The 25,641-nt window shown below is 49.0% G+C and overlaps 1 protein-coding gene across 1 annotated transcript in view; it reads left to right on the forward strand.

The window, feature by feature from the left end:
* IGF1R (insulin like growth factor 1 receptor) overlaps positions 1-25,641 on the forward strand; it is a 255,537-nt gene that overhangs the window by 228,100 nt on the left and 1,796 nt on the right. The window contains exons 13-20 of the mRNA XM_015424544.1: positions 73-232; positions 809-914; positions 4,338-4,408; positions 6,284-6,513; positions 7,452-7,562; positions 10,846-11,005; positions 13,951-14,080; positions 20,851-20,985. Coding sequence (XP_015280030.1) covers positions 73-232; positions 809-914; positions 4,338-4,408; positions 6,284-6,513; positions 7,452-7,562; positions 10,846-11,005; positions 13,951-14,080; positions 20,851-20,985 — 1,103 coding nt within the window. The remainder of the gene's footprint in view (positions 1-72; positions 233-808; positions 915-4,337; positions 4,409-6,283; positions 6,514-7,451; positions 7,563-10,845; positions 11,006-13,950; positions 14,081-20,850; positions 20,986-25,641) is intronic.

Raw genomic sequence — 25,641 nt, forward strand, 5'->3', positions numbered from 1 at the left:
GCCCTGCGTGTCCAAGACACCAACAGGAGTCCTCTCTCTCTCCCTCTCTCTCTCTCTCTCCTCCCTCCCCAGGAGAAAGGGGAATGTATTTTCAGGCAAGAGTATAAGAAGCACGGGGGAGCCAAACTGATGCATTTGAGTCCTGGAAACTATTCCGTGAGAGTCCAAGCAACTTCTCTTTCGGGGAATGGATCCTGGACCGAACCCATCTCTTTCTATGTCCAGCCCAAGCGTAAGGCTTTTCTAAAAACTTTTTTTCTTGTGGGGAAAAGGGGGGGGGGATGGAAGCGGGATTTTGTGCAGATGGTGAGGATTGGAAGGGTCTGTTGTCGCTGAGTAGTGGGTAATTCCATGTGGGAACAAAACCCATATGGCCGTTCACAATTTCGGTGGTGACTAGTAAATCTTGCAAGCAGTTAGTGGTTTGGAGAGAAGGCTGATTGGCTGGTACAAATGATGAGCCACGAGGTTACATTTCTCTCTCTCTCTCTCTCTCTGTAGAGAGGGATAGATATCTACTGCATGTGTTTGTATATCATGAGCCGCTTTGGCGGGAGGGCGGGATAAAAATCTAATAAATAAATAAATAAATGTATAAATGTTTCCTCCCTTTGCTTCCTTTGACTCCAATTTCGGATAGTATGGCTCCTGAGGCAGAAATCTGCCTGCTTGTTAGAATTGCCACTGCTGCGGGGTATAATGCCATAAAATCCTGGCGGCTGGCAACACAGCTGCCAGTACACGCACACTGGTGGCAGTCTGAAATAGTAACGGCGATCTCTTGTCTCTCTCATTTCGACGGCTGCAGCGCCAGACTATGGAAACTTCCTGCATCTCATCATTGTTCTTCCCATCGCCGTCCTGCTGGTCGTTGGAGGCCTGCTGATAATGCTCTATGTCTGCAACAAAAAGAGGTGAGACCCAGCCTTGCAGTGGAACTGGTTTTGGGTTGAACTTACAAGTCTATGAAGATGGGTAGCCGTGTTAGTCTGTCTGTGGCAGTAGAAAAGAGCCAAGAGTCCAGTAGCACCTTCAAGACTAACGAAATATGTGGCAGGGGAGGAGCTTTTGTGAGTCACTGCTCACTTCTTCAGATACAGGTAGACCTAGGTTACCTAAGGGACCGCCATTCCTCATATGTTCCCCCGCGAGCACTTTGGTCCGGGACCCAATATCTTCTGGCAATCCCAGGTCCCAAAGAGGCCAGGCTGGCCGCTACCAGGGCCAGGGCTTTCTCGGTGGTGGCTCCTTCCTGGTGGAATGAGCTCCCGGAGGAGATCTGGGCCCTGCGGGACCTTGTGCAGTTCCACAGGGCCTGTAAGATGGAGCTCTTCCACCAGGCGTATGAGTAGGAGCCGCCACTACCATCACCATTACTCCATCTTTACCTGGCCCTGGATGAGGGAACATCAGCGTTTCCCTGGAGCAGATGAGGCTGAATAGTTGAAATACGCCATCTGTAAAATATCATGTTGAACACCTAGAGCACTTTAGTCAATAACTTGTTAAAATTGTTTTTGTACTGTTGGGATTTTAAATGGTTTTATACATGTTTTATATATGTTTTATATTGGCGTTTGCCTCCATGTAAGCCGAATAAATGAATAAAATAAATATAAATAAATGGGAAAGTGGAGTGCTTTCAGATGCCAAATGACATTAGGAGGCGAGATTAGATTTAAGCAGAGGTCATTTCGGGGGGGAACGCAGTTCCCCCGGGTGAGGTACGGGGGCGGGGCACATGACGCACACGACGAAGCCCTGCCCCCCATTTCCGGCCCTCATTCATCCAGGAGGAGGCAGGAGAAGAGGGAGGGTAAGTTGCTTCCTCCCTGCCTCTCCCCACCCCTGCCTGCCTGGGGCCAGGGAGGGCCTTGGCGGGGCTTCCTCGCACTCCCGCTGGCCTTGCAGGTCCACCGCCAGGCCCCTGATGTCAGGGGGTGTGGCATATGCTAATGAGTTATGCTAATGAGTTCCCCTAGCTCTTTTTCTACGAAATGACCCCTGGATTTAAGTGAGATATGCAGAGGAGTAATAGGGAGTTTAGAAAGAGAGACTGCTGAGTTGCAATTGATGATGAATCTCAAGACAGTGCATCCACCTGGACTGAATCAAGACCTAGGTTTCCTGTCTCATTACCAATGCTGATTTCTCTACGTCTGTTACCCTTCTGCATATCTCACCAAAATCCAATCGCGCCTCCTATTGTCATTCACCTGCTGTTGTCATTCACCTGCTAATATCATTTGGCATCTGAAATCACTCCACTTTCCAATAAACAGATGGACTCTCCATCTGCACACTCCATCTTCGGAGAACCACACGGTACTGAATGGGTGCTTGTGTGGTGGGCTGCAGCCATTTGCGGGTGGATATTGCACCCCCTTGTGCCGCAGCGCTCCTGTGCAGCTACATTTTACTGTGCAGATGGGCCAGTCCGGTTGCAGGCAATTGCCGTATCCCAGTAGTAGCGCAGTGTCCATCCGTCCGTCCGTGTGTCTGCCGACACTGGTATCAGCAAGCAGGAAGCCACTTCTCTTTCTGGGAATGGATCCACCAGAGCAGGGGTCGTTTCGTAGAAAAAGAGCTAGGGGGACTCATTAGCATAACTCATTAGCATATGCCACCCCCCCTGACATCACCGGAAGTGTGTCATAAGCCCACACACCCCGCCCCCAACGATCCCAGCCGCTGCCACCGGCCTTGCAGCTCCACTGTCGAGCCCCATGAGGGACCCGGCGGTGGACCTGCAAGGCCAGCGGGAGTGCAAGGAAGCCCCGCGAAGGCCCTCCCTGGCCCCAGGCAGGCAGGGGTGGGGAGAGGCAGGGAGGAAGCACCTTACCCTCCCTCTTCTCCTGCCTCCTCCTCGCTGAATGAGGGCCGGAAGCGGGGCGGCCGGAAGCAGGGGGCGGGGCTTCGTCATGTGCCCTGCCCCCGTACCTCACCCGGGGGAACTGCGATCCCCCCCGAAATGACCTCTGCACCAGAGTAAGAGTTTCAGGAGGGGAGCTGTGTTGGTCTGCAGGACGAGAGCTAGATTCGCGTCCGGTAGTACCTTGGAGAGCAACAAGATTTGGAGGGGGAGGTATAAGTTTTCGATAGTCAAAGCCCCCTTCGTCAGATAGACCAATGAAGTTTTTGGGGTATAAGCGCTCAAGGGTTAAAGCTTACACCCCGAGAATCTTGTTGGTCTCTAAGGTGCTGCTGGAGGAAGAACCAGTTTGGTGTCGTGGTTAAGTGCGCGGGCTCTAATCTGGGAGAACCGGGTTTGATTCCCCACTCCTCCACTTGCAACTGCTGGATGACCTTGGGCAAGCCATAGTTCTGACAAGAGCTGTCCTTGAAAAAGAGCAGTTCTCTCAGAGCTCTCTCAGGGCCACCTACCTCACAGGGTGTCTGTTGTGGGGAGGGGAAGGGAAAGGAGTTTGTAAGCCGCTCTGAGAATCCGAGTGAAGGCCAGGATAGAAATCCTGCAGATCGGCCATGTGGTCAGCAGCACTATCCCTCTGCCCATCCATTCAGTGCACACCACAGTTTATTTCCTCAAAGAACCTGAAGCTCCTTTTAGAAGAGCACCTGCCCTGGCATCTCCAGCTGTAGAAGGATTTTGGGGACCATAGAAGTCGGGAGAGTCTTTTCTTTGCCTTGTTTTTTCATTCGCTCATTCTCTCTCTCGTGAACATGAGAGGGAGGGCAGGAAGGGTTGCCTCAGTGCTTAGTTCTTGTGGCCCTTTCTTACACACCCGGGGAAATGCTGATCACCACTTTGGGGTCAGGAAGCAATTTTTCTCCAGGCCAGCTGGATATCCTGGAGGTTTGTTGTCATATTCTGGGTGTAGAACAGGGGTCACTGGGGGTGTGGTGGGGAGGTATTTGTGAATTTCCTGCATTGCTCAGGGGGTTGGACTAGATGACCCTGGAGGTACCTTCCAGCTCTATGATTCTATGAACAACGGTAACAAAAAGCTAGTTGGGGTCAAAGGCAAAGCGAAGACAAGTCAACGGGGGTCAAACCAGTTCCTCTTCTTCCTCCCTTCTTTCTGCGGCTACTGCGGGCTTTCTGTGATTTAGTCGGAGAATATGCAGTTTAAGAAATGAGTCATTTGGATATACAGGAAGGAAACAGCTGCTTGTTCACACCTCCACCTGCCAGGTGCCACTGTTGGGGCGTGTGTGCCTGTGTTTCCTGAAGCAGGTCGTGAAACACCTTCAAGTGAGAAAACTAAAATAGACCTGAAGTGTTGTGCGGTTGGGGTCTCTCTCTCTCTCTCTCTCTCTCTCTCTCTCTCTCTGATCTGGGTGTTAAAGTAAGGAAATACCCCCTTATGTTTTAACAGGAACAGTGACAGGCTGGGAAATGGAGTTCTGTACGCGTCGGTGAACCCGGAATATTTCAGTGCTTCAGATGGTGAGTGACTCCTGTAGCTTGAGATGCCCGGAAACAGCAGTGGCTTGGAACGGGGGTGGCCATAGCTTGGGCAGAACCAGCCGTGGCACCTGGCACAGCTTTGCTTGACCTGCTGGAAAGACGGACTCCTCTTTCAGCGGTCGAGCGCATAGAAAGGAGATAACGAAGGAGGGCATTTCAGCAGCTTTTTTCCCCTTGCAAAGTTAGCGCTTGTTACCCCAGTTGCTTTTTCAAGAGTGACCGATCTCTAACAAATAAATTAAATGGAGATGAGACTAAGGCTGCCAAGTGGGGGCGGGGGGGGGGGGGGGTCGCTGTAACCCCCGCTTTGGAGGCCTGATTTCCGCCGCCGCCTTGAGCTGGCTCACACTCACTCAGCTTAGCGGGAACACTGGTCTACACTCCCTTTGTCAGATATGCTTCAGACTGCTTCCCTGAATAGTCATTTATCTTCTTCAATTGCATTTGTTGTTCATCTGTTCCCCATAAGAGAGAGAGAGGCTAGAACCGCTGACCTCTCCCATCATCCATTATGTGTCACACCCTAATCCGTTCTTGTCCCTTCTGCAAGGAATCACACCTGAGAGATTATGGTGGGATTCACACCGGGCCCCTCTCTGCCCCCAGCTCCTTCCTTCCCAGTGTGGAAAAGGATTCTTCTTAGCATCTGAAGAAGTGAGCTTTGACTCACAGAAGCTCATGCTGTGATAAATGTTGCTCGTCTTTAAGGTGCCGCTGGACTTAAGAACATCAGAGAAGCCAGTGTTGGATCAGGCCAGTGGCCCATCCAGTCCAACACTCTGTCACACAGTGGCCCAAAATACCAGGTGCCATCGGGAGGTCCAGCGGTGGGGCCAGGAGACTAGAAGCCCTCCCACTGTTGCCCCCCCCCAAGCACCAAGAATACAGTTCATCCCTTGCCCCAGACTGAGAGTTCCTATAAGAACAGAAGAGAAGCCAGTGTTCGATCAGGCCAATGGCCCATCCAGTCGAACACTCTGTGGCACACAGTGGCCAAAAATACCAGGTGCCATCGGGAGGTCCAGCGGTGGGGCCAGGAGACTAGAAGCCCTCCCACTGTTGCCCCCCCCCAAGCACCAAGAATACAGTTCATCCCTTGCCCCAGACTGAGAGTTCCTATAAGAACAGAAGAGAAGCCAGTGTTCGATCAGGCCAATGGCCCATCCAGTCGAACACTCTGTGGCACACAGTGGCCAAAAATACCAGGTGCCATCGGGAGGTCCAGCGGTGGGGCCAGGAGACTAGAAGCCCTCCCACTGTTGCCCCCCCCCAAGCACCAAGAATACAGTTCATCCCTTGCCCCAGACTTTGTGGCTAATAGCCACTAATGGACCTCTGCTCCATATGCTGATCCATATGCTTATCTTCTGTTTTGTTTCGTGATTGGAGAGGAAATTATGGATCCTGTCAGTACTGAGGCTTTGCTCATGGTTCTGAGGCTTTGCTTTAGAGCTATGGGTGAAAGCGCCAGGGAGGGGCCGTGACTCAGTTGGTGGTTCATGTGCTTTGCTTGCACAAGATCCCAGTTTCAATTCAAGTTCGTCTCTCGTTAAAAGGAGCAGGCGGTAGGTGATGTGGATTCGTAGGTCTGAGGCTTTGCTTCAGAGCTATGGGTGAAAGCGCCATGACTCAGTTGGTGGTTCACGTGCTTTGCTTGCACAAGGTCCCAGATTCAATTCAATTCAAGTTCGTATCTCATTAAAAGGAGCAGGCGGTAGGTGATGTGGAAGCCTTCTGCCGGAGACCCCGGAGAGCCGCTGCCCGTCTGGGCGGACAATACCGACCCTTACGGACTGATGGTCTGATACCGTACGAGGCAGCCTCGTGTGAAACGATTCTTTGCTGTTTTTGCAGTTTATGTCCCGGATGAGTGGGAAGTACCCCGGGAGAAGATCACCATGTGCCGAGAGCTGGGGCAGGGCTCCTTCGGGATGGTGTACGAGGGAATCGCGAAGGGCGTGGTCAAAGACGAGCTGGAAACCCGGGTGGCCATCAAGACGGTGAACGAGTCGGCGAGCATGCGCGAGCGGATCGAGTTTCTGAACGAGGCCTCTGTGATGAAGGAGTTCAACTGTCACCACGTGGTAAGTTTCCGAACCAATGCGAAGCTTGCCTTGGGAGAGCATTCCCAGACTGAAAGTGCGTTCCGGGCACGCGGCTGAGAGCATGATGTTGTGCCCATGCGCGTGACGTCCACCCAGTAGAATTCAGTGGGATCTATTTTCTTTTTCTTTTCTTTTTCTTTTAAAATAAATTTTATTGAATTTCCAAAAATAATACAAAACACCAACTAAAACAACCATTCAAACAGTAACAGGTAAGTTAGCTCAAGGTAAATAATACATCACCGTTACAAAGAGAGAGTTGTCAACCGACAGACCGCAACCGTTATAAGAGAGAGGAATCATGTTTTACCACAAGTTTCGACTATCAGTTATATCAGGTATGACATCCCGATGTACCAAATATTCAAGCAAAGGAAGCCAAATAATAGCAGAATTAACAGAAAATTTACAAGAAAATTTGGTGTGGTGGTGAAGCGTGCGGACTCTAATCTGGGAGAACCGGGTTTGATTCCCTACTCCTCCACTTGCACCTGCTGATGTGACCTTGGGTCAATCACAAGCTGTGGCACAGCTGTCCTTGAAAAAGAGCAGTTTGTGTCAGAGTTCTCTCAGCCCCACCCACCTCACAGGGTGTCTGTTGTGGGGAGGGGAAGGGAAAGGAGTTTGTAAGCCCCTCTGAGACTGCAAGTGAAGGGCGGGGTATAAATCCAATCTCTTCTTCTTCTTCTTCATTAATCCTATCTGCAATTCTAGACATTATATAAAGTTTCCATAGGGATTTATTTCCCAGTAAATGACCAAGTTGCACTTTCCTTCTCAGCCAGTGCACTAAGTCCTGTTTATGGTGAGGCTTTGCCAGCCACAACCACAGTGGTATCTGAGTGAGACAGTGCATTTACGGAGCTAAAAGTATTGTGTGTAGAAAGGTATATGATCCCAAGCATTTCTCTCATCAGGTGCGGCTTCTCGGCGTCGTCTCTCAAGGGCAGCCCACATTGGTCATCATGGAACTCATGACCCGGGGAGATCTGAAGAGTTATCTGCGGTCTCTTCGGCCAGACACGGAGGTGAGCACCGATTCTTGCCTGGCAAAGGTGGTGGCTGAAGCTGTGCGAGTTTTGCCCATACAGCCCAGTCTCCTAGATCTTTCTAGGGCATTCTCTGGGACTGTTAGTGATGGTTCAGTGCAGTGTCTTGGTTATGGTGTCGGTAGAATGGAGTCTTTGAGATGGGAGTGCGGGTAACAAGTCAAGAATGGAGGGAATTTTTAGGACAATTGATATGTGCCCCAGTGGACCATACCACTTCAGACTGTAGTGATAGGAATATTTCAAAATGGTACCCTCCACTTAAAGAAAGAAGCCCCAAACTGGATGGCCCAGGTAGCCCAGTCTCATCAGATTTCGGAAGCTAAGCAGGGTCGGCCTTGGTTCATACTTGAATGGGAGACTACTAGGGATGGGCACAAACCAGCCCACAAACTGAAGTTTGTCACAAATTTTGGCCAGTTCATGGTTCACCAAGCTCTTCAGGAGCTGCTCAGGTCTTTGGTTTAAATGGATTTAAACACACACACACACACCCGTTCTAATACCCACTGCTTTTGGTAGAGAGCAGAAAGCAGGGGTTTAAATGGTTCACAGACCGATACGAACCAGTTCGGTCCGCGAACCGGCACATTGGTTCATAGCTCAGCCACAAACCGCACCACAGAAATGTGGTTTGTGCCCATCGCTGGGGCCGCCAAGGAGGTCCAGGGCTGCTACTCAGAGCCAGTCATGGCAAGCTGGCTCTTGTCTCTTGCCTTGAAAACCCTCCGGGGGTCACCTTAAGCCAGCTGCAACTTGACAGCACCTCCCAGCACCATGTAAGGGGAAAAAAACCTAAAGCTCCTCTCTCTGCAAATAAAGTAGACCTCAGGAAGAGAGGATCTAGCTCGGCTTTATGCCCGCTGCGCTTGTTTCCTATTTGCAGGTTTGTTTATTTTAATGCAAAAAGATAACTAAAAATGTGATCTCTCACACTTGTGGCGGGATGTGGGGGAGAGGGGGAGAGGGCTGGGCCAAGGGACGCCTTCACGGATGAGCCTCTTCGGGATTTAGAGAGGAAATCGGGGGGCAACGGAACACATAGTTATTACCAGTGTTTGCAGAGCAAGACGTTTAGAGTGAGGCCGTAGGTCAATGCCATGGGATCTACTTTGCATGCAGAAGGTCCCCAGTTCAATCCTAGGTATCTCCTGTTTTAAAATAAGGACCACCACAGAGTGGGCGATTGCAAAGACCTCACCCTGAGAGCCGCTGCCAGCCAGAGCAGGCAAGACAGAGTTTGGTATGCTTTGTATAAGCCAGCTTCCCCCATACCAGTTCATTTTTAATTTCTAGGAGTGTTCTCCTTTTTATTCTCCTCTTCTAACACGAAAGAAAACAGTCCTGTGTTTTGCAAACCTTCTAGCCAGAAAACCTCCCCCACCCCCAGGTGACTTCCGTTTCCTAGCCATGTGCCGCTAACTTAGCTGCTGCTCCGATTCGAGTTGGAGCTTCTACCCCCCCGCCCCTGCCCCATGCACTGTCATCTGGAACGGGCACATCCAGATACGTTTAATTGCTCATGAATTAAATCCTCCGCGCCGCTCCCCTTTGTTTTGGAACTGAATTATGAATGAGTGTTTCGCAACAAACACTAATATTTAGTCATCCCCCCCGGCATTTAACGTTCCTGCTGGCAGCGGAACGTTTGCAGTCGCCCACACGTGTTTGCAAGGTGCGAAGGCAGGAGGCTGCGGCAGGCGGAGGCACTTGGAAACCGCAGCCGGCGATGCCTCTGTGCCCCGCTCCCCCCGGCCCTTGGCTCCGCGGCGGACAGTGTCCGGCCTAAATAGTTTACAACCACACGGTGGAAGCATCTGGCGGTTGTGAGAGGGGAAGGTTGAAATAGGATTGTAAAGCAAAGTCTCTCCCCGGAAAGGGAGAGAAAACAGGCCCGGCCAGAGCTCAAAGGGACTTTGGAGGGAGAGGCAAGGAGGAGAGCGCTCCCAGTCCCGTCCCTCTCGTGCATCACTCCCAACATTCTGCTTCGTGTGGAAACAGAGGCCGGGTTTCTTGGTGCCGTGTTTGTGCAGAGTGCCTTGTAGGCGGTGGCAAAGCCGCCTCTTGTCTCTTGCCGTGAGAACCTTCCAGCGTCCCCTTAAATCCTCCTGCTCTGTCCTCCTGCACAGAGCCAGTCTGGTGTCGTGGTTAAGTGTGCGGACTCTAATCTGGGAGAACCGGGTTTGATTCCCCACCCCTCCACTTGCACCTGCTGGATGACCTTGGGCAAGCCATAGTTCTGGCACAGCTGTTCTTGAAAAAGAGCAGTTTGTGTCAGAGTTCTCTCAGCCCCACCCACCTCACAGGGTGTCCGTTGCAGGGAGGGGATGGGAAAGGAGTCTGTAAGCCCCTCTGAGACTCCAGGTGAAGGGCGGGGTATAAATCCAATCTCTTCTTCTTCTTCTTCTTTTACCTCACAGGGTGTCTGCTGTGGGGAAGGGAAGGGAAAGGAGTTTGTAAGCCCCTCTGAGACTCCAAGTGAAGGGCGGGGTATAAATCCAATCTCCTCTTCTTCTTCTTCTTCTTCTTCTTCTTCTTCTTCTTCTTCTTCTTCTTTTACCTCCCAGGGTGTATGTTGTGGGGAGGGGAAGGGAAAGGAGTTTGTAAGCCCCTCTGAGACTCCAGGTGAAGGGCGGGGTATAAATCCAATCTCTTCTTCTTCTTCTTCTTTTACCTCACAGGGTGTCTGCTGTGGGGAATTCCTCTTCTTCTTCTTCTTCTTCTTCTCCAGTTAAAGAAAGGGACAACCAATTTGATGATGGGGTTTGGTGCGCAGGAAAGGCTGAGGAGTCTGGGACTTTTCAGTTTAGAAAAGAGACAACTAAGGGGGGGGCGTTATGATAGAGGTTTGTGAAATTATGCACAGGGCGGAAAGAGCTGGAAAGAGAACCTTTTCTCCCTCTTCTGAAATACCAGGCCGTCCAGTAAAACCGATGGGCAGTAGATTCAGGACAGACAAAAAGGAATACGTCTTTACACAGCGGGTGATTAAAAGGTGGCATTAGCTACCAGAGGCCTTAATGAAGGCCACAGGCTCAATCCGCTTTAAAGGGGGATTAGGCTGATTCATGGAGGAGAGGTCTATTAGCCGTGGTGACGAAGGGGACCTCCACATTCAGAGGCAGTCAATCTCCAGAGGAAACTGGTTGGCCACTGTGTGAGACAAGATGCTGGGCTAGATGGGCCACCGGCCTGCTCAGCAGGGCTCTCCTTATGTTCTGAAATGAACGACTCGTGCTCCTGTTGCTGTCTCCTCCTCCAGAACAACCCCGCACAGACCCTTCCGGCCCTGAAGAAGATGATTCAGATGGCAGGCGAGATTGCAGACGGCATGGCCTATCTGAATGCCAACAAGTTTGTCCACAGAGATCTCGCTGCAAGGAACTGTATGGTTGCAGAAGACTTTACTGTGAAAATTGGAGGTGTGCTCTCTCTCTCTCTCTTTTGTCTCCCAACGTGCTAAAGACGCAGGGATCGAAATGGGCAGACGTGGGTTGTTTTTCTGTTCTGTGCCTTTCTTGTGCTGCTGTGATCACAGTGTACAGATTGATGCGTGCAGAACCCAGCATCCTGACAACTTTTTGAAAAACAAAGCAGGTTTCTAACTGGTGTGGCTGTAGAGAGAAAGGCAGGGTACTTGAGAGTGCGTCGGGTACTAGCACGATTTCCAGGACGAAGGTGAGACGACAAATGATGTAAAGGAAAGAATCTTTAATGATTGTATAACCCCTACGCATCTTGCGTGCAGCTTCATCAGGGGGGATCTTCCGGCTTCTTTTTAGATCTGTTCCCATACGTACATTTTAGCAAAAGCTACACGCAAAAACGTATGAGGCTGTGATGGCTCAAGTGGTGAAGACGCTGAACTGCAGACCGGAAGGTTGGTAGTTCAGCAGTTCAAGACCCGAGTGTGCCGCATGACGGAGTGAGCTCCCGTCTCTGATCCCAGCTCCTGCCAACCTAGCAGTTCGAAAGCAAGGAATTGCAAGTAGATAAATAGGTACCACTTCGGTGGGAAGGTAACAGCGTTCCGTGCACCTTGGTGTTTAGTCATGCTGGCCACATGACCACGGAAACGTCTTCGGACAGTGCTGACTCTTCGGCTTTGAAACGTAGATGAGCACCGCATCCCTAGAGCCGGATTTGACTGGCTTTCGAGCAAAGGAAACCTTTACCTTACACGCAAAACACATGGGGGTTATAGAATCATTCTTTCCTTTGCACCATTTGTCTTCTCACCCTTGTATTGCCTTGGTGTGGCCCCCCTCTTTTCTGCATAGTCTCCAGAAACCGTAAGTGGTTCAGAGCTAGCTTGGTGTAGTGGTTAAGAGCGGCGGACTCTAATCTGGAGAGATGGGTTCGATTCCCCCATCCTTCTCCTGCTGGGTGACCTTGGGCCAGTCCCAGTTCTCTCGGAACTGTCTCAGCCCCACCTACCTCGGAAGGGGCCTGTTGTGGGGAGAGGAAGGGAAGGCGATGGCAAGCTGCTTTGAGACTGTTTCTGGTAGAGAAAAGTGGGATATATTAAAAAAACAATTCTTTTTTTAATTATTTACTTCATTTATACCCCGTCTTTCTCCCCAACAGGGACCCGAAACAGCTTGCCCCCTTCCCCTCTCCACCGTTTTATCCTCACAACAGCAATCTTGTGGGGTAGGCTAGGTTAAAAGAGTACGACTGGCCGGAGCTTCCATGGCAGAGTGGAGATTAGAACCCCGGCCTCCCACCCAGATCCTAGTCTGACACTCCCTCCCACTGAACTACACAATGTCCAGTCTTCTTTGTGGACCGGAGTCCCGGTTCTGTGCCCCTCCCCCTCTGGGAGCGCTGCCGAAAATACACCTGTACAGTTTTTAAGTCGGCTCAGATTCATAGCCCAAGTAGAGGAGGAGAAGTGTTGTGCCCAAAAGCCAGTTCGGTGTGGTGGTGAAGTGTGCAGACTCTAATCTGGGAGAACCGGGTTTGATTCCCCACTCCTCCACTCGCACCTGGCTGGATGACCTTGGGCAAGCCACAGTTCTCTCAGAGCTGTTCTTGAACAGAGCCGTTTCTGTCAAGAGCTCTCTCAGCCCCACCTGCCTCACAGGGTGTCTGGTGTGGGGAGGGGAAGGGAAAGGAGTTTGTAAGCCGCTCTGAGACTCCCGAGTGAAGGGCGGGGTATAAATCCAATCTCCTCCTCCTCCTCATGACAGATGTGTCCAACCTGATTTGCTTGGGTCTTACTGGTGGGATTTTAGACGGAAGACGTAAAGGTCTTCGGACAGCGCCGGCTCTTCGGCTTGGAAACGGAGATGAGCCCCGCAACCCCAGAGTTGGATTCGACTGGCTTTCGAGCAAGGGAAACCTTTACATTTTATAAGCTAACGGGGTCTGAACTTGCTGAGACTGGGAGGGGAAAAGATCTTAGGGTCATGGTGGAGAGCTCTATGAAAGCTGCAACCCAGTGTACTGCAGCAGTAGAAACGGTAAACTCTATGTTAGAGATTATTAGAAAAGGGGATGAGAATAAAATGGCGGATACTGTAATGCCCCCGTATAGATCTATGGTGCGGCCTCATATGGAACGCCGTGCACAGTTCTGGTCACTGTATCTCAAAAAGGAGATTGCAGTGCTGGAAAAAGCAGCTGAGTAGTAGAGAAATCGTATACCATCTGCGGAATATCATAGGAGAACGCCAGAGCCCTTTGTTTAGTATAATGTTATTGTATTGAATTGATTTTATATGGTTTTATATGTTTTATATTGGCGTAGGCCTCTTGTAAGCCGCCCTGAGCCCGCATATGCGGGGAGGGCGGGGTATAAATTGAATTAAATAAATAAATAAATAAATTACCAAATATATTTGGCTCCATTATACCCTATGGGGGAACTATAGTCAATGGCAAATCTCTCCTAGGTTATATTCAGGGAGATGGGGTTTGAGGCACCACATTTGCAGTGTAGCTGCTGGAGCCTCTCTCCAAAAGAACCCCAGGTTGAAAAAAGATTGGGCCAGGGGCTCAGGGGGTCCAATCCCCACTTTGGGTGTTTCCATTGGTGGGAAAAATAGCATAACAAGCCCAGCAGAGAAGAGATTCTCCCATAATCTCTGCAGTAGAATGGCACAGCTGTCCTTGAAAAAAGGGCAGTTTCGGTCAGAGCTCTCTCAGCCCCACCTACCTCACAGGGTGTCTGTTGTGGGGAGGGGAAGGGAAAGGAGTTTGTAAGCCGCTAATGCCCTGTTGTTGGCCGTCCAGAGGAACTGAGACAGGATACTGGAGGAGATGGGCCACCGGGCTGATCCAGCAGGACTCTTCTTATGTTCTTAGACTATGTTCCATTGGGATGTGTTAAGTATGCTCACGTGTCCCTTTATGTGCAATGTAGATTTTGGCATGACGAGAGACATCTACGAAACGGATTACTACCGGAAAGGAGGGAAAGGCCTGCTGCCAGTTCGCTGGATGTCCCCGGAATCGCTGAAGGATGGCGTGTTCACGACGCATTCAGATGTTTGGTAACCGCCAAAGTGCTTTTAAAGCCGTGCTTGCTTTTAAATGCTTTCGAGCCGTAATCAGGTTTCAGGGCCCAGGGAAGAGCCAACCGGTTGCCCTCTCTTAAGCCCTCGGCCTCATCTGGTTTTTCCTGTTTCCACTCTGTTTTTGCGGAGTCCCTGTTTGAAGTTAGCGTGCCCTCCGGGAGCTGCTTCCTCTCCTCTGTGAAACATCTGTGAAACCCGAAAGAAAAAAAGAAAAACACTCTCAGAGCAAATCTAGGCAAACACCTGTACAGTTTTTAAGTTGGCTCAGATTCATAAAATCCAGGCAAGGTCTCTTTGCAAAGGAAGCAGAGGGAAGAACTGGAATCTGCGGTGGTGGGAAGAGAAATCCGTGGATGAATTCTTCGGTGTAACAAACTTAAAGCTGTAAAATGAGGAACGGTATCGTTTTGTTTCCGTGCTGTTTTCCCCACAGCTCTGGAGATGCATTTCGAAACTCTAGGCTTGGCAGTTTTGCTTCTTAGGTAGAGCAGTATCTTTTGGAAACTGCTTGGCTTCCCTTTGCAGAATTCCTGGGAGGGGGAGAACCCATCGCTTGCTTGTAGCCGTGTCTTCTGGAAAGACTAATTTAGGAGACCAGTGATGATCTCTTCTCTCCCCCCCACCCCCTTTGACAGCCTAAAAATAAATATCTGGCCATCCAAGGGAGCAGCAATCTGGCAGAGATGTTATGATTTGAATCCAGACCTTAGTTCTGATTAGTCCTTAGGGGAGTCATGGTTGATTCTGACATTGTAATGCATGTTGGAGGAAGGTATTAGTGCATTACACACTTCAGCCAGAGGGCTGTAACATTCCAGTGTAATGGTTGGGATGTTGTTTTTTGCTCATATCCCTAAATTGCGTGTTTTTTTTTTAAAAAGAGTAAACTTTAATGGAAAAAAATCCATATGGATTTTAGAAGAAGAAGGAGAGATTGGATTTATCCCCCACCCTTCACTACCCAAAGGTGTCTCAGAGCGGCTTACAAACTCCTTTCCCTTCCCCTCCCCACAACAGACACCCTGTGAGGTTGGTGGGGCTGAGAGAGCTCTTGACAGAAACTGCTCTTTTTCAAGGACAGCTCTTATCAGAACTATGGCTTGCCCAAGGTCATCCAGCCAGGTGCAAGTGGAAGAGTGGGGAATCAAACCCGGTTCTCCCAGATCAGAGTCCGCACACAACCACTACACCAAACTGGCTCTCATGTGAACAAGATCACATGTACTCTCTTGTGTGCAGAGGATTTCTACAAATCAACAGTGTAATTTGGAGGGGGCGAGTCCTCCATAGAGGAATAAACATGTGAAAATAGGATGTTTTAGTTTGTCTCCATACCTTGACATAAGGCAGTTTTTTAAAAAAACAATAGCAATACTTCCTTGAGGGCCATTCCATCGGCTGCTTTCTCCCCCCGCCACTGCCCAACATAGGAATTTATTTCCAGATCAGAAAAGGCCTGTGGTCCCGTAATATGTGAAATGACTTCCTAAGTGTTGTTTTTGGTGTGGTGCATTCGTCAAGAAGCCACTGCATCTGTTGGTTTCCAGTCCATGTCAGTATTCTGTAGATGGGAGTGTCGGTGTGCGAATGAACATATGGTTTGCTTTACGCCCCCTTGAGCTACATACATCCCAGGCAGTGCTATGCTCGGAATGCTTTGAACTTTTCATCTCTCATACTTTCCAACGGTCTTGCCTTTTTGAGGGGCGTCCCATGTTGAGCTGTTCCATTTCCCTGGGCCTTTTGCTCTGTGCCTCGTCCCTCTTCTCGCAATGGATGATTGCTCCGTTGTTCAGATTCCAGAGATTAAAAAGAGGGCTTGCTGTTGAGGGTTAAAATTGCCAGACCTTTCCTCCACTGCCGACAACATTTTTCTCAGCCTTGTGTTAACGTTCGGTTTTGTTGGTTTATGTGCATCAGCATTGCTATGATGGGCAGTCCCAGTTCTAAGATACATCGATTAGAAACAAGCAGCATTAGAAGCAACAGATCACAAAACTCACAAGTAGTGACAATGCATCACTCGCTACACTCTAGAAATGATGTTGATCACCTTTACTTGCCAAAAAATTAGGTGGAAGAGGTCTCCGGGTCTTCTGAAAGTTAAGCAGGCAGTTGAAGAAGAAAAATGTGCACTGAATGACTACACCAAGAAAAGCAAAGAGAACCTTCTAGTTGAAGTGTATCTGAAGAAGTGAGCAGTGACTCACGAAAGCTCCTACGCTGCCTTGATCTACACTTATTTAAGGTTACAGAAACCAAAGACGATTACAAAGAGATTGAAATCAGAACTGACTTTGACAACTGTAAGGAAAAGCACTTGTATGGGCAATATTTGAAAGATACAATAACGGGGGGGGGAAACTGTGCGGAAAGACGCTAAGAACAAAAACAAAACAAAGAGAAACAAGCAACTCTTAGGTACTGTTGGTATATCCAGCAGGCAAGGACATAATAAACATATTTATTATTCCAACAGGTAGCATATAATGTCTTCCAACAGGTAATCATCATTCTAGTTTGAACAGAACCTAAGAGTTGCTTGTTTCTCTTTGTTCTGTTTTTCTTCTTAGCGTCTTTCCGCACAGTTTTTTTCCTTGTTATTGTATTGTTCACTGTGTGATCGCTTGTTGGGCAATATTTGAAAGACACAAAGAACAAAGTTGATAGTGAAAATTCTTGAAAGGGGCTCCAAAATGGGCACTTGAAAGAAAGAGAAGGACTCCTCCTAGCTGCACAAGACCAGGCACTCGAAATGAATGGTATGACAGCCAAGATTCAGAAGACCAGTGATAACAGCAAATGTCAGCTTTGCAAGACAAAGGATGAAACAGTCGACCACATGGTCAAGGCCTACAGTAAAATTGCTCAAACTGATGAAAAAGAACCTCATGATAGAACTGCAGCTACGTTGCACTGGGATCTTTGCAAGAACTATGGCTTACCGTCAGACAGCAATTCATGGGAGCACAAACCAGACAAGTTCATGGAGAACGATGAAACAAAGATTCTTTGGGACTTCTGATTACAAACAGATAAACACCTGGAGCATAACACTTCTGACATCACAGTTGTAGAAAAAATGAGAAATCGGGTTTGGATCATTGACATAGCAGTCCCAGGAGACAGCGGAATAGAAAAGAAAGAACAGGAGAAGAGCACAAAATACCAAGACCTATAAATGGAGTTAGAGAGCCTCTGGGAGAAGAAAGTGACCTCTGTATAGGGCCGGTTGTCATTGGAGCCCTTGGAGTAGTGACTACAAGATTCAAGAAATACCTGGACATTTTGGGCATTGAGCAAATAACACCAGCTCAGCTCCAGAAGACAGTGTTGCTTGGAAGAGCAAGAATCCTGCGAAGATACCTCTGCAGTTCCCAAGAACTTGGCTAGATCTTGAATTGCAGAACACCATCTACCAGTCACATATCTGACTGTGACAATTCATAATAAGAACAATAATACAGGCCGTATGGTAAAGCATGTCTAGGAATCTGAGGTGCAGCTACATTTGGAATTCAGCTAACATGGGAACATAAGAAGAGCCCTCATTGATCAGACCAGTGGCCCATCTAGTCTAGCATTCTGTCTTGCCCAGTGGTAAATCAGTTACTCTGGGGGGCCAACAGCAGGGCATAGAGGCTGAGGCCTTCCCCTGAGGTTACCTCTTTTGACACTCAGCCATGGCAAAAACTTTGGTCCAGCAGGCTATCTATATGTTTTATAATTCCCTAAGTACTGAAGAGCCATCAACCCAGTCCACTTCAATGCTTTTACCATCAGCTCTTTTGGGATGGAGACATGCACATATTCCTCACCCTCAACACATTTGAAACGGCTGATCATGTGTTGTTATATTGCCCTCTGCATATGGACATTTGGTCTCTGCACATACGCCAATCTTACCAAATTTTCCAGGCAGACCTGACAACTTTTATAGTTTCCTCCCCTTGGAGTGTTCGAGCCTCTTGCTCAGGGTAAAAGAGGAGAGCGCAAAAGTGGGCTTGAAGCTCAACATCAAAAAAACTAAGATCATGGCATCCGGCCCCATCACTCCTTGGCAAATAGAAGGGGAAGTCGTGGAAGTAGTGACAGACTTCACGTTCCTGGGATCCCAGATCACCGCGGACTGTGACAGCAGCCATGAAATTAAAAGACGCCTGCTCCTTTGGAGGAAAGCGATGGCGAACCTAAACAGCATGATAAAAAGTAGAGACATCACCCTGCCAACAAAAGTCCACATGGTCAAAGCCATGGTATTCCCAGTAGTCATGTATGGCTGCGAGAGGTGGACTATAAGGAAGGCCGAGCGCCGAAGAATAGATTCTTTTGAACTATGGTGCTGGAGAAGACTCTTGAGAGTCCCTTGGACTGCAAGAAGATCAGATCAGTCAATCCTAAAAGAAATCAACCCTGACTGTTCCCTGGAAGGCCAGATAATGAAACTGAAGCTCAAATACTTTGGCCACCCAATGAGAAGGGAGCACTCCCTGGAGAAGAAGACCCTGATGCTGGGAAAGATTGAAGGTCAAAGAAGACGGGGACGGCAAAGGATGAGATGGTTAGACAGTGTCATAGATGCAACGAACATGAAATTGAGCCAACTTCAGAGGATGGTGAAAGATAGGAAGGCCTGGCGTGATCTGGTCCATAGGGTTGCGAAGAGTCGGACTCGACTGTGCGACGGAACAACAAAATGTTTAACAAGGAAGCAGCTCACTAAGTCTTTTTATTAATTATGTTGGTACTGTTGGAATTGGCCTAGTATGTGGTTCTGAAATTTTACTGTACATAGATGTGCTGGATTCTGTGTCTTAATCTTGGTTGATCTGTGATTGTAACAGATAACGTTAAGGGAGGCCTCTTGGCACTTGGTATTCAGTGGCTGACTGCCTCTGACTGTGGAGGTTCCCCTCCATCACCATGGCAGGCAGCCACTGATAGTCCATGAATCTGTCTAATCCCCTTTTAAAGCTGTCTGTTCCTATGGCGTAGTTGTACAGTTCTGGTTGTTCCATCTCATAGCAGGGCTCTTTTTGTAGAAAAAGCCCAGCAGGAACTCTAGCATAATAGGCCACACCCAATAGCAGAAACTCATTAGCATATTAGGCCACACCCCTGACAGCACCGCTCATTAGTATATTAGGCCGCACCCCCATGTTACCAGAAGTGTGGTCATCCAGCCACACCCACCTTTTGCTTCTTATTCTGTTTACCTTGTTTGTTGTCAAAACCCAGAGCTTTTTTTGTAGCAGGAACTCCTTTGCATGTTAGGCCACACACACCTAATGTAGCCAGTCCGAATGAATTTCTGCTGTTTGGTGTGGCCTATTATGCTAATGAGTTCCTGCTGGGCGTGGCCAACTCAGGAGCCAGCCGGAACTCCATTCCTGTGCGTTCCTGCCCAAAAATAGCCTTGCTCATAAGAGAGTTTGTAGCACTGGAAGGGCCCATCCGTGTGATCCAAGGGGTAGCTGGGGCGACGTCCCGGTGAGGGAAGAGCTTTTTAGTTTAGAAAAAGCTGGCTGGTGGTGGTGTTGGGGGGGATTGTGAAGTCACCGTTGGTGTGGGGAATGTTGATATGGCCCTGCTCCAGATAATAGAAGAACTGGTGTCCATACATAACAGCGGGTACTTCGTCATACAGTGCATAATCAGAGTACCAAATCTGCTGCTACATGCAGTGACGGTCGGTGACATACAAGGTTTTTTGTTTAAAGGGATCAGACCGATTCACAAAGGGGTGGGTATATATACGGCTGTTGGCTGCAATAGTTAAACAGAGCCTCCCTGTTCAGGGCCAGTATTCTGGGAATGCCGGTGGCTTGTAGGGTGGTTGGAGGGTTACGGTCTTTGTGGCCTGCTTGTGGGCTTCGTGGAATTGTCTTGCTGGCCAACTGTGGGAAGCAGAACGCTAGATGAAATGGACCCCCTGGTCTCATCCAGGAGTCTGATCTTGCTTGCTTCCCTAAATACCAAAGAGCCATCACCCTGGTCGAAATGGGTTCATGGGTTTGCATGTCTGATTTGTAGTTTTGTTTTTTGTTTATTTTTTAGGAGGGGGGCATCAGCTCCCCCCCCCCCATGTGCAGGGGGAGGCATTGGCACTATTTTCACAGAAGAGTCACCCATGCAAGCATCGCACTAGCGAAAGGGCCCGTGTGGTAGTGCCTGATTTTGCTCTTTGTCTTGGGCGCAGGCAGGGCTCTTTTTGTAGAAAAAGCCCAGCAGGAACTCATTAGCATAACAGGCCACACCCAACAGCAGGAACTCATTAGCCTATTAGGCCACACCCCTGACAGCACAGCTCATTAGCCCAATAGGCCACACCCCCATGTTACCAGAAGTGTGGTCATCCAGCCACACCCACCTTTTGCTTCTTATTCTGTTTACCTTGTTTGTTGTCAAAACCCAGGGCCTTTTTTTGGAGCAGGAACTCCTTTGCATGTTAGGCCACACACCCCGAATGTAGCCAATCCTAATGTGTTTCTGCCGTTGGGCGTGGCCTGTTATGCTAATGAGTCCCTGCTGGGCGTGGCCAACTCGGGAGCCAGCCGGAACTCCGTCCCTGCGCGTTCCTGCCCCAAAAATAGCCCTGGGCGCAGGGTAGCGCAGCGCTCCATCAGAAAGCCCAGCAGTCGGCAAGCTGGAGAAGTCCCAAGCAGTGCACAGAAGTTCTCTGTTAGCGGAAGCAGGTGGGCTTTGGCTTGAACCGGTTCCTAACGTACTGGCTTTCCCCCCCACAGGTCTTTTGGCGTCGTCCTGTGGGAAATAGCCACGCTGGCGGAGCAGCCGTACCAAGGCATGTCCAACGAGCAAGTCCTCCGCTTTGTGATGGAGGGCGGACTTCTGGAGAAACCGGACAATTGCCCCGATATGCTGTAAGTACCGGCAGGTGTTTCCCTTCTGTCTTGACCTGCCTTACTCTCCTCATTTGAACGCTTCTTGGGGAGCTGAGTTTTCCCACCGTGGTCGATAGGTAACATAAGAACATAAGAACATAAGAGACGCCAATGTTGGATCAGGCCAAAGGCCCATCCAGTCCAACACTCTATGTCACACAGTGGCCAGAAATACCAGGTGCCATCAGGAGGTCCACCAGTGGGGCCAGGACACTAGAAGCCCTCCCACTGTTGTCCCCCCCCCCCCAAGCACCAAGAAGACAGAGCATCACTTGCCCCAGAGTCCCTATCTATACCTTGTGGCTAATAGCCACTGATGGACCTCTGCTTCATATGCTTATCTAATTCCCTTTTGAAGCCGTCCATGCTTGTAGCCACCACCACTTCCTGCGGCAGTGAATTCCATGTGTTCATCACTCTTTGGGTGAAGAAGTACTTCCTTTTATCCGTTCTAACCCGACCACTCAGCAATTTCATGGATTGGCACCATGACAAATTGAAGTAAAGCCTTCTCCTGGCCCAGAGATGCCTGTAAAGATCACCAGTACAGTCTACTGTTCTGAAGGAAGTCGCTCTCGAGCAAGCAGACGTCCTCCTCTACCAAAAGGGCTGTGAGCAGCTCCTCTATAGAGAATCGGTGGGAAGTGTGCCATCCAGGCACAGGCGACTTACGGTTGACCCGTCATCGGGTTTTCAAGGCAAGAGAGGTTCAGTGGTGGTTTGCCGTTGCCTCCCTGTGCGTAGTGACGCTGGACCTCCTTGGTGGTCTCCCATCCAGGTATGAGCCAGGGTAGACCCTGACTAGCTTCCGAGAGCCTATCAGACATGGGCCAGCTGGGGCTGTCCAGGTCAGGGAGTACAGAGAAATGATGACCACCCCACCCCACCCCAGAACTTGGACTTCAGATCACCCTTTCGGCATGTATGGTAAGAAGCCGGTTTGGTGGAGTGGTTAAGTGCACGGACTCTAATCTGGGAGAACCGGGTTCGATTCCCCACTCCTCCACTCGCAGCTGCCGGATGACCTTGGGCAAGCCGCAGTTCTGTCAGAGCTGTCCTTGGAAGAAGAGCAGTTTCTGTCAAGAGCTCTGTCTCAGCCCCACCGACCTCACAGGAAAAGGAGTTTGTAAGCCGGTTTGGTGTAGTGGTTAAGTGCGCGGATTCTAATCTGGGAGAACCAGGTTTGATTCCCCACGCGTCCACTTGCACCTGGCTGGATGACCTTGGGCAAGCCATAGTTCTGATAAGAGCTGTTCTTGAAGAAGGGCAGTTTCTGTCAAGAGCTCTCTCAGCCCCGCCCACCTCACAGGGTGTCTGTTGTGGGGAGGGGAAGGGAAAGGAGTTTGTAAGCCGCTCTGAGACACCTTTGGGTAGTGAAGGGCGGGGTATAAATCTCTTCTTCCTTCTTCTTCTTCTTCTTCTTCTTCTTCTTCTTCTTCTTCTTCTTCTTCTTCTTCTTCTTCTTCTTCTTCTTCTTCTTCTTCTTCTTCTTCTTCTTAGCTCTGAGACTCCAAGTGAAGGGGAGGGTATAAATCCAATCTCCTCCTCCTCCTTTTCCTCTTCTCCTCGTCCTCCTCCTCCTGCTCTGTTAGCCTAATAGCCTAACAAAATACCGTACATTAATGTTTTAAAAAAATTACTACAACCTTGTAAGGTAAGGCAAGCAGCTAACTGTTGCCTCTCAGAATAAGAAAAACAGTGCACGCGCGCACGCACACACACACACACCCTGTGCACTAACAAAGACTTTTAAAAAGTCTTATAAAAGCTGGGAAGGAAATCAGCCAGACAGAGGAGGAGTTAGAGAGATGTGGGGTGGGGTGGGGGTGTTAGCAAGAACCCAAACATTTTCCCCTCACGTTCTGGACCTCCTGAGCCAAAGTGAAATGCAAGAGCATCTTCCTGGCAGATGTTTGCAGGGCCATCATGTGGGAAGAGATGGTCTTTAAGATACCTCGGTCCAGAATTGCTGGATACCAGAAGTTGTTGGGGTGCGGAGACGTGAAGAAAAGTAGATATGCAAAACCAGCATGGACTGATAATGACTGAAAATGCGATTTGTCCCACATGAAACACTTTGCTGTAGGGACAGTGCCTTCTTACCCCCTCCTGTGTGTACTCAATGGCAGCTTTGTGCATGCACTCGAAGCATCCGCGAAATATCACTGTGTTGCGGTTGATATGGTCATGTAGAGAAAATGGCAACGGTAGCGCGACTTTACTCCCAGATCACCCTGAGCTAGGATTACTACGGAAGACCATCCCTGAGGCTTACACTGGTCTGCCTTCTGCTGCATAGGCTTCCTTAAATTCAACTTGGATCCTTTAGACGCTTAAAGGAAAAAGACTTGCCAAAGGAATTGACCACTCTGATAAGTTGGTGTCCAGTAAAGTTCTGCCTGCCCTGTGGGAAGGTCAGTTTCCACTGATGCCACTCAAAGAGCCTCCCGGAGTTCTCGCGTGAACAGCGGCTGAGTCTTATTAATGGCCCTGATCTGGTTCCCAAAGCAGCTTTCTGGACGGGGAATGAGTGTGTCTTGCCTTTTAGAAACATTGTTAGAGGCCCACAGGAGGGATGCCGTAGCTGAAGGGGTCTCAGAGCCTTAGGATTCTCAGGAAAAGAGATTATTTGTCCTAGAGGGGGTATGCTGGCGTCAGGCAACAATTCAAGGTTGATTTCGCATCTTCACATGGCAGGGTTGGGCAGTAGGGAGAAACTGTTTGGACACTACCATGGATGTGATACTACCCTCCTCCCTCCCCCCTCAACCCCCCCCTCCTCTTGTATTCTTTTCCTCCCAACGTGGGAATCTCCTGCAGACTTCGGTGGGCTTGAAATGATGCTTTGATAATAAATCCAGCAAGGTGGGGGGAAGGAAGGTGATCTTCTGTGAGGCAGAAGAATTGTCCTTTTTACATTCGGGAAAACACGTGGGCAAAAATAGTCTGAAATGCTTCCCTCTTCATTCTAACAAGGGGCTAATTTTTAGAGTCACGTTGAACACAAACGTTCTGTTCCCGTGTGTCAGGCCAAAGACGGCGTGAGAAACTATCGCCATACTAGTAGCGGGGCGAAGGTCTCGTTAGCACTCCTGTTCCCTTTCTGTAGAGCGTTGTCACAAATCCCATACCTGCCGACGGCAGCACGGCTCCGATCAGCTTACCAATTCTCCTTCTGTCTCACGCAGATGTGTTCTATTTCTAAGGCAGTGTAAACAAAGCCTCCCGATTCCTCCCCCAGCGAAGAAAGCTTCCTTTTATGGGAAGCTCTGGAATGGCTTAAAGGAAGTGTTACATGGGTTCTCTGGCACGGATGTCACATGTGCCATTCCACCGGTTGTGGTATCTCTCCCTTGGCTGCAGGGCAGAGAGCCAGCCAATATCCAGTGTTCTTCTTGGCCCTGTCTGGCGCTTTTATTCCAAGACAGCGTAGTCAGCTGGGGAGGAGCAGCGATGAAGTAGCAGCAGTGGGTCATGGATATTTATGTCACAGACTTGCTCCTTGGTTGTCAGGGGGTGGGGAAGGTTGAACTGTTAAGGGTTGGGGTTTTTTAAGGAAGTGAGCTGGTTTCGAAATGAGGCAAGATGGAAAAGCCCTGTCTCTACAAAAGCAGAGCAAAGTGGCCATTCCACAGTTTTGATGCTTGAAGGACGGCTCTTTCTAAAAACGCAAACATTCGTTTGCACGATAGTGCCCTTTCAGACACAAGAGCTGTAGTCTGCATTCTTGTTCTTAAATAGTGACAGTCGTCGTGTTTGCTGGAACTCAGTCTCAAAAACGTCGTTTTGTTTAAAATCATCATCTTTAACACCATTTTAGTTGAGAACTCCTTTCTTGGATACTACGCTCCTGCAGAGTGCAGGGGGTCGACCTGCAAGGTCCCTTCCGACTCTAACATTCCATGAGTCTATGTGCTGAGTAAGATGCACGTTAATTTTTTAAAAATGAAATTCAGAACCAACACTGAGTAGAGTCACAGTACCAGAAAATTTAAACTGACCCACAATACCATAAATGCACAAGACCAGGTGACTTTTTATCAAAAATGACCCTAATAAATGGCAATCTCATATACACCTCAGAATTTCCTCTTTAGCATGCTCTTCTAGCTTGATTGATACACAGTACACAATAAATGACTGCCAATTCTTAAAACTTTTCTTGAGCATTTCTTTTTACATTCCAAATTTAATTACCATTACCTTGTTTGTTAACATAATAAACAGAACTTTACAGATCCAAGCTATTGGCCTTGGAAAAGTTTTCCCAGTATTGTGCCAAAAATGATCAGGCTGATACCAAATACATTTTTAATTCTGGTTAAAACTGTCTAGGGAGAAGTCCCCAAGTGGCACTTTTAGGGTTGCATGGTAGCTTTCCCCCCTTTAAATAGTATCTTCTAGTATTTTGAATACATTCTGCCAGTATTCTTTTGCTGCAGGGTACTTCCAGTATATATGAAAAAAGAACATACTTTACAGTTACACTTCCAACACCTTTTGGAAGGGACTTATTTTTGCAATTCTCTCTGGTGTTAAATAAATAAATATGTTTTCCGTTACACTTAACGTTCAGGGAACATCTCGTAATGTTCCTGCATAGATTAAGCTGCACGTTCATAACATATGATTCCT

Source organism: Gekko japonicus, unplaced genomic scaffold (genome assembly GCF_001447785.1).
Source record: "Gekko japonicus isolate JY-2015 unplaced genomic scaffold, Gekko_japonicus_V1.1 scaffold361, whole genome shotgun sequence".
NCBI lineage: Eukaryota > Metazoa > Chordata > Lepidosauria > Squamata > Gekkonidae > Gekko > Gekko japonicus.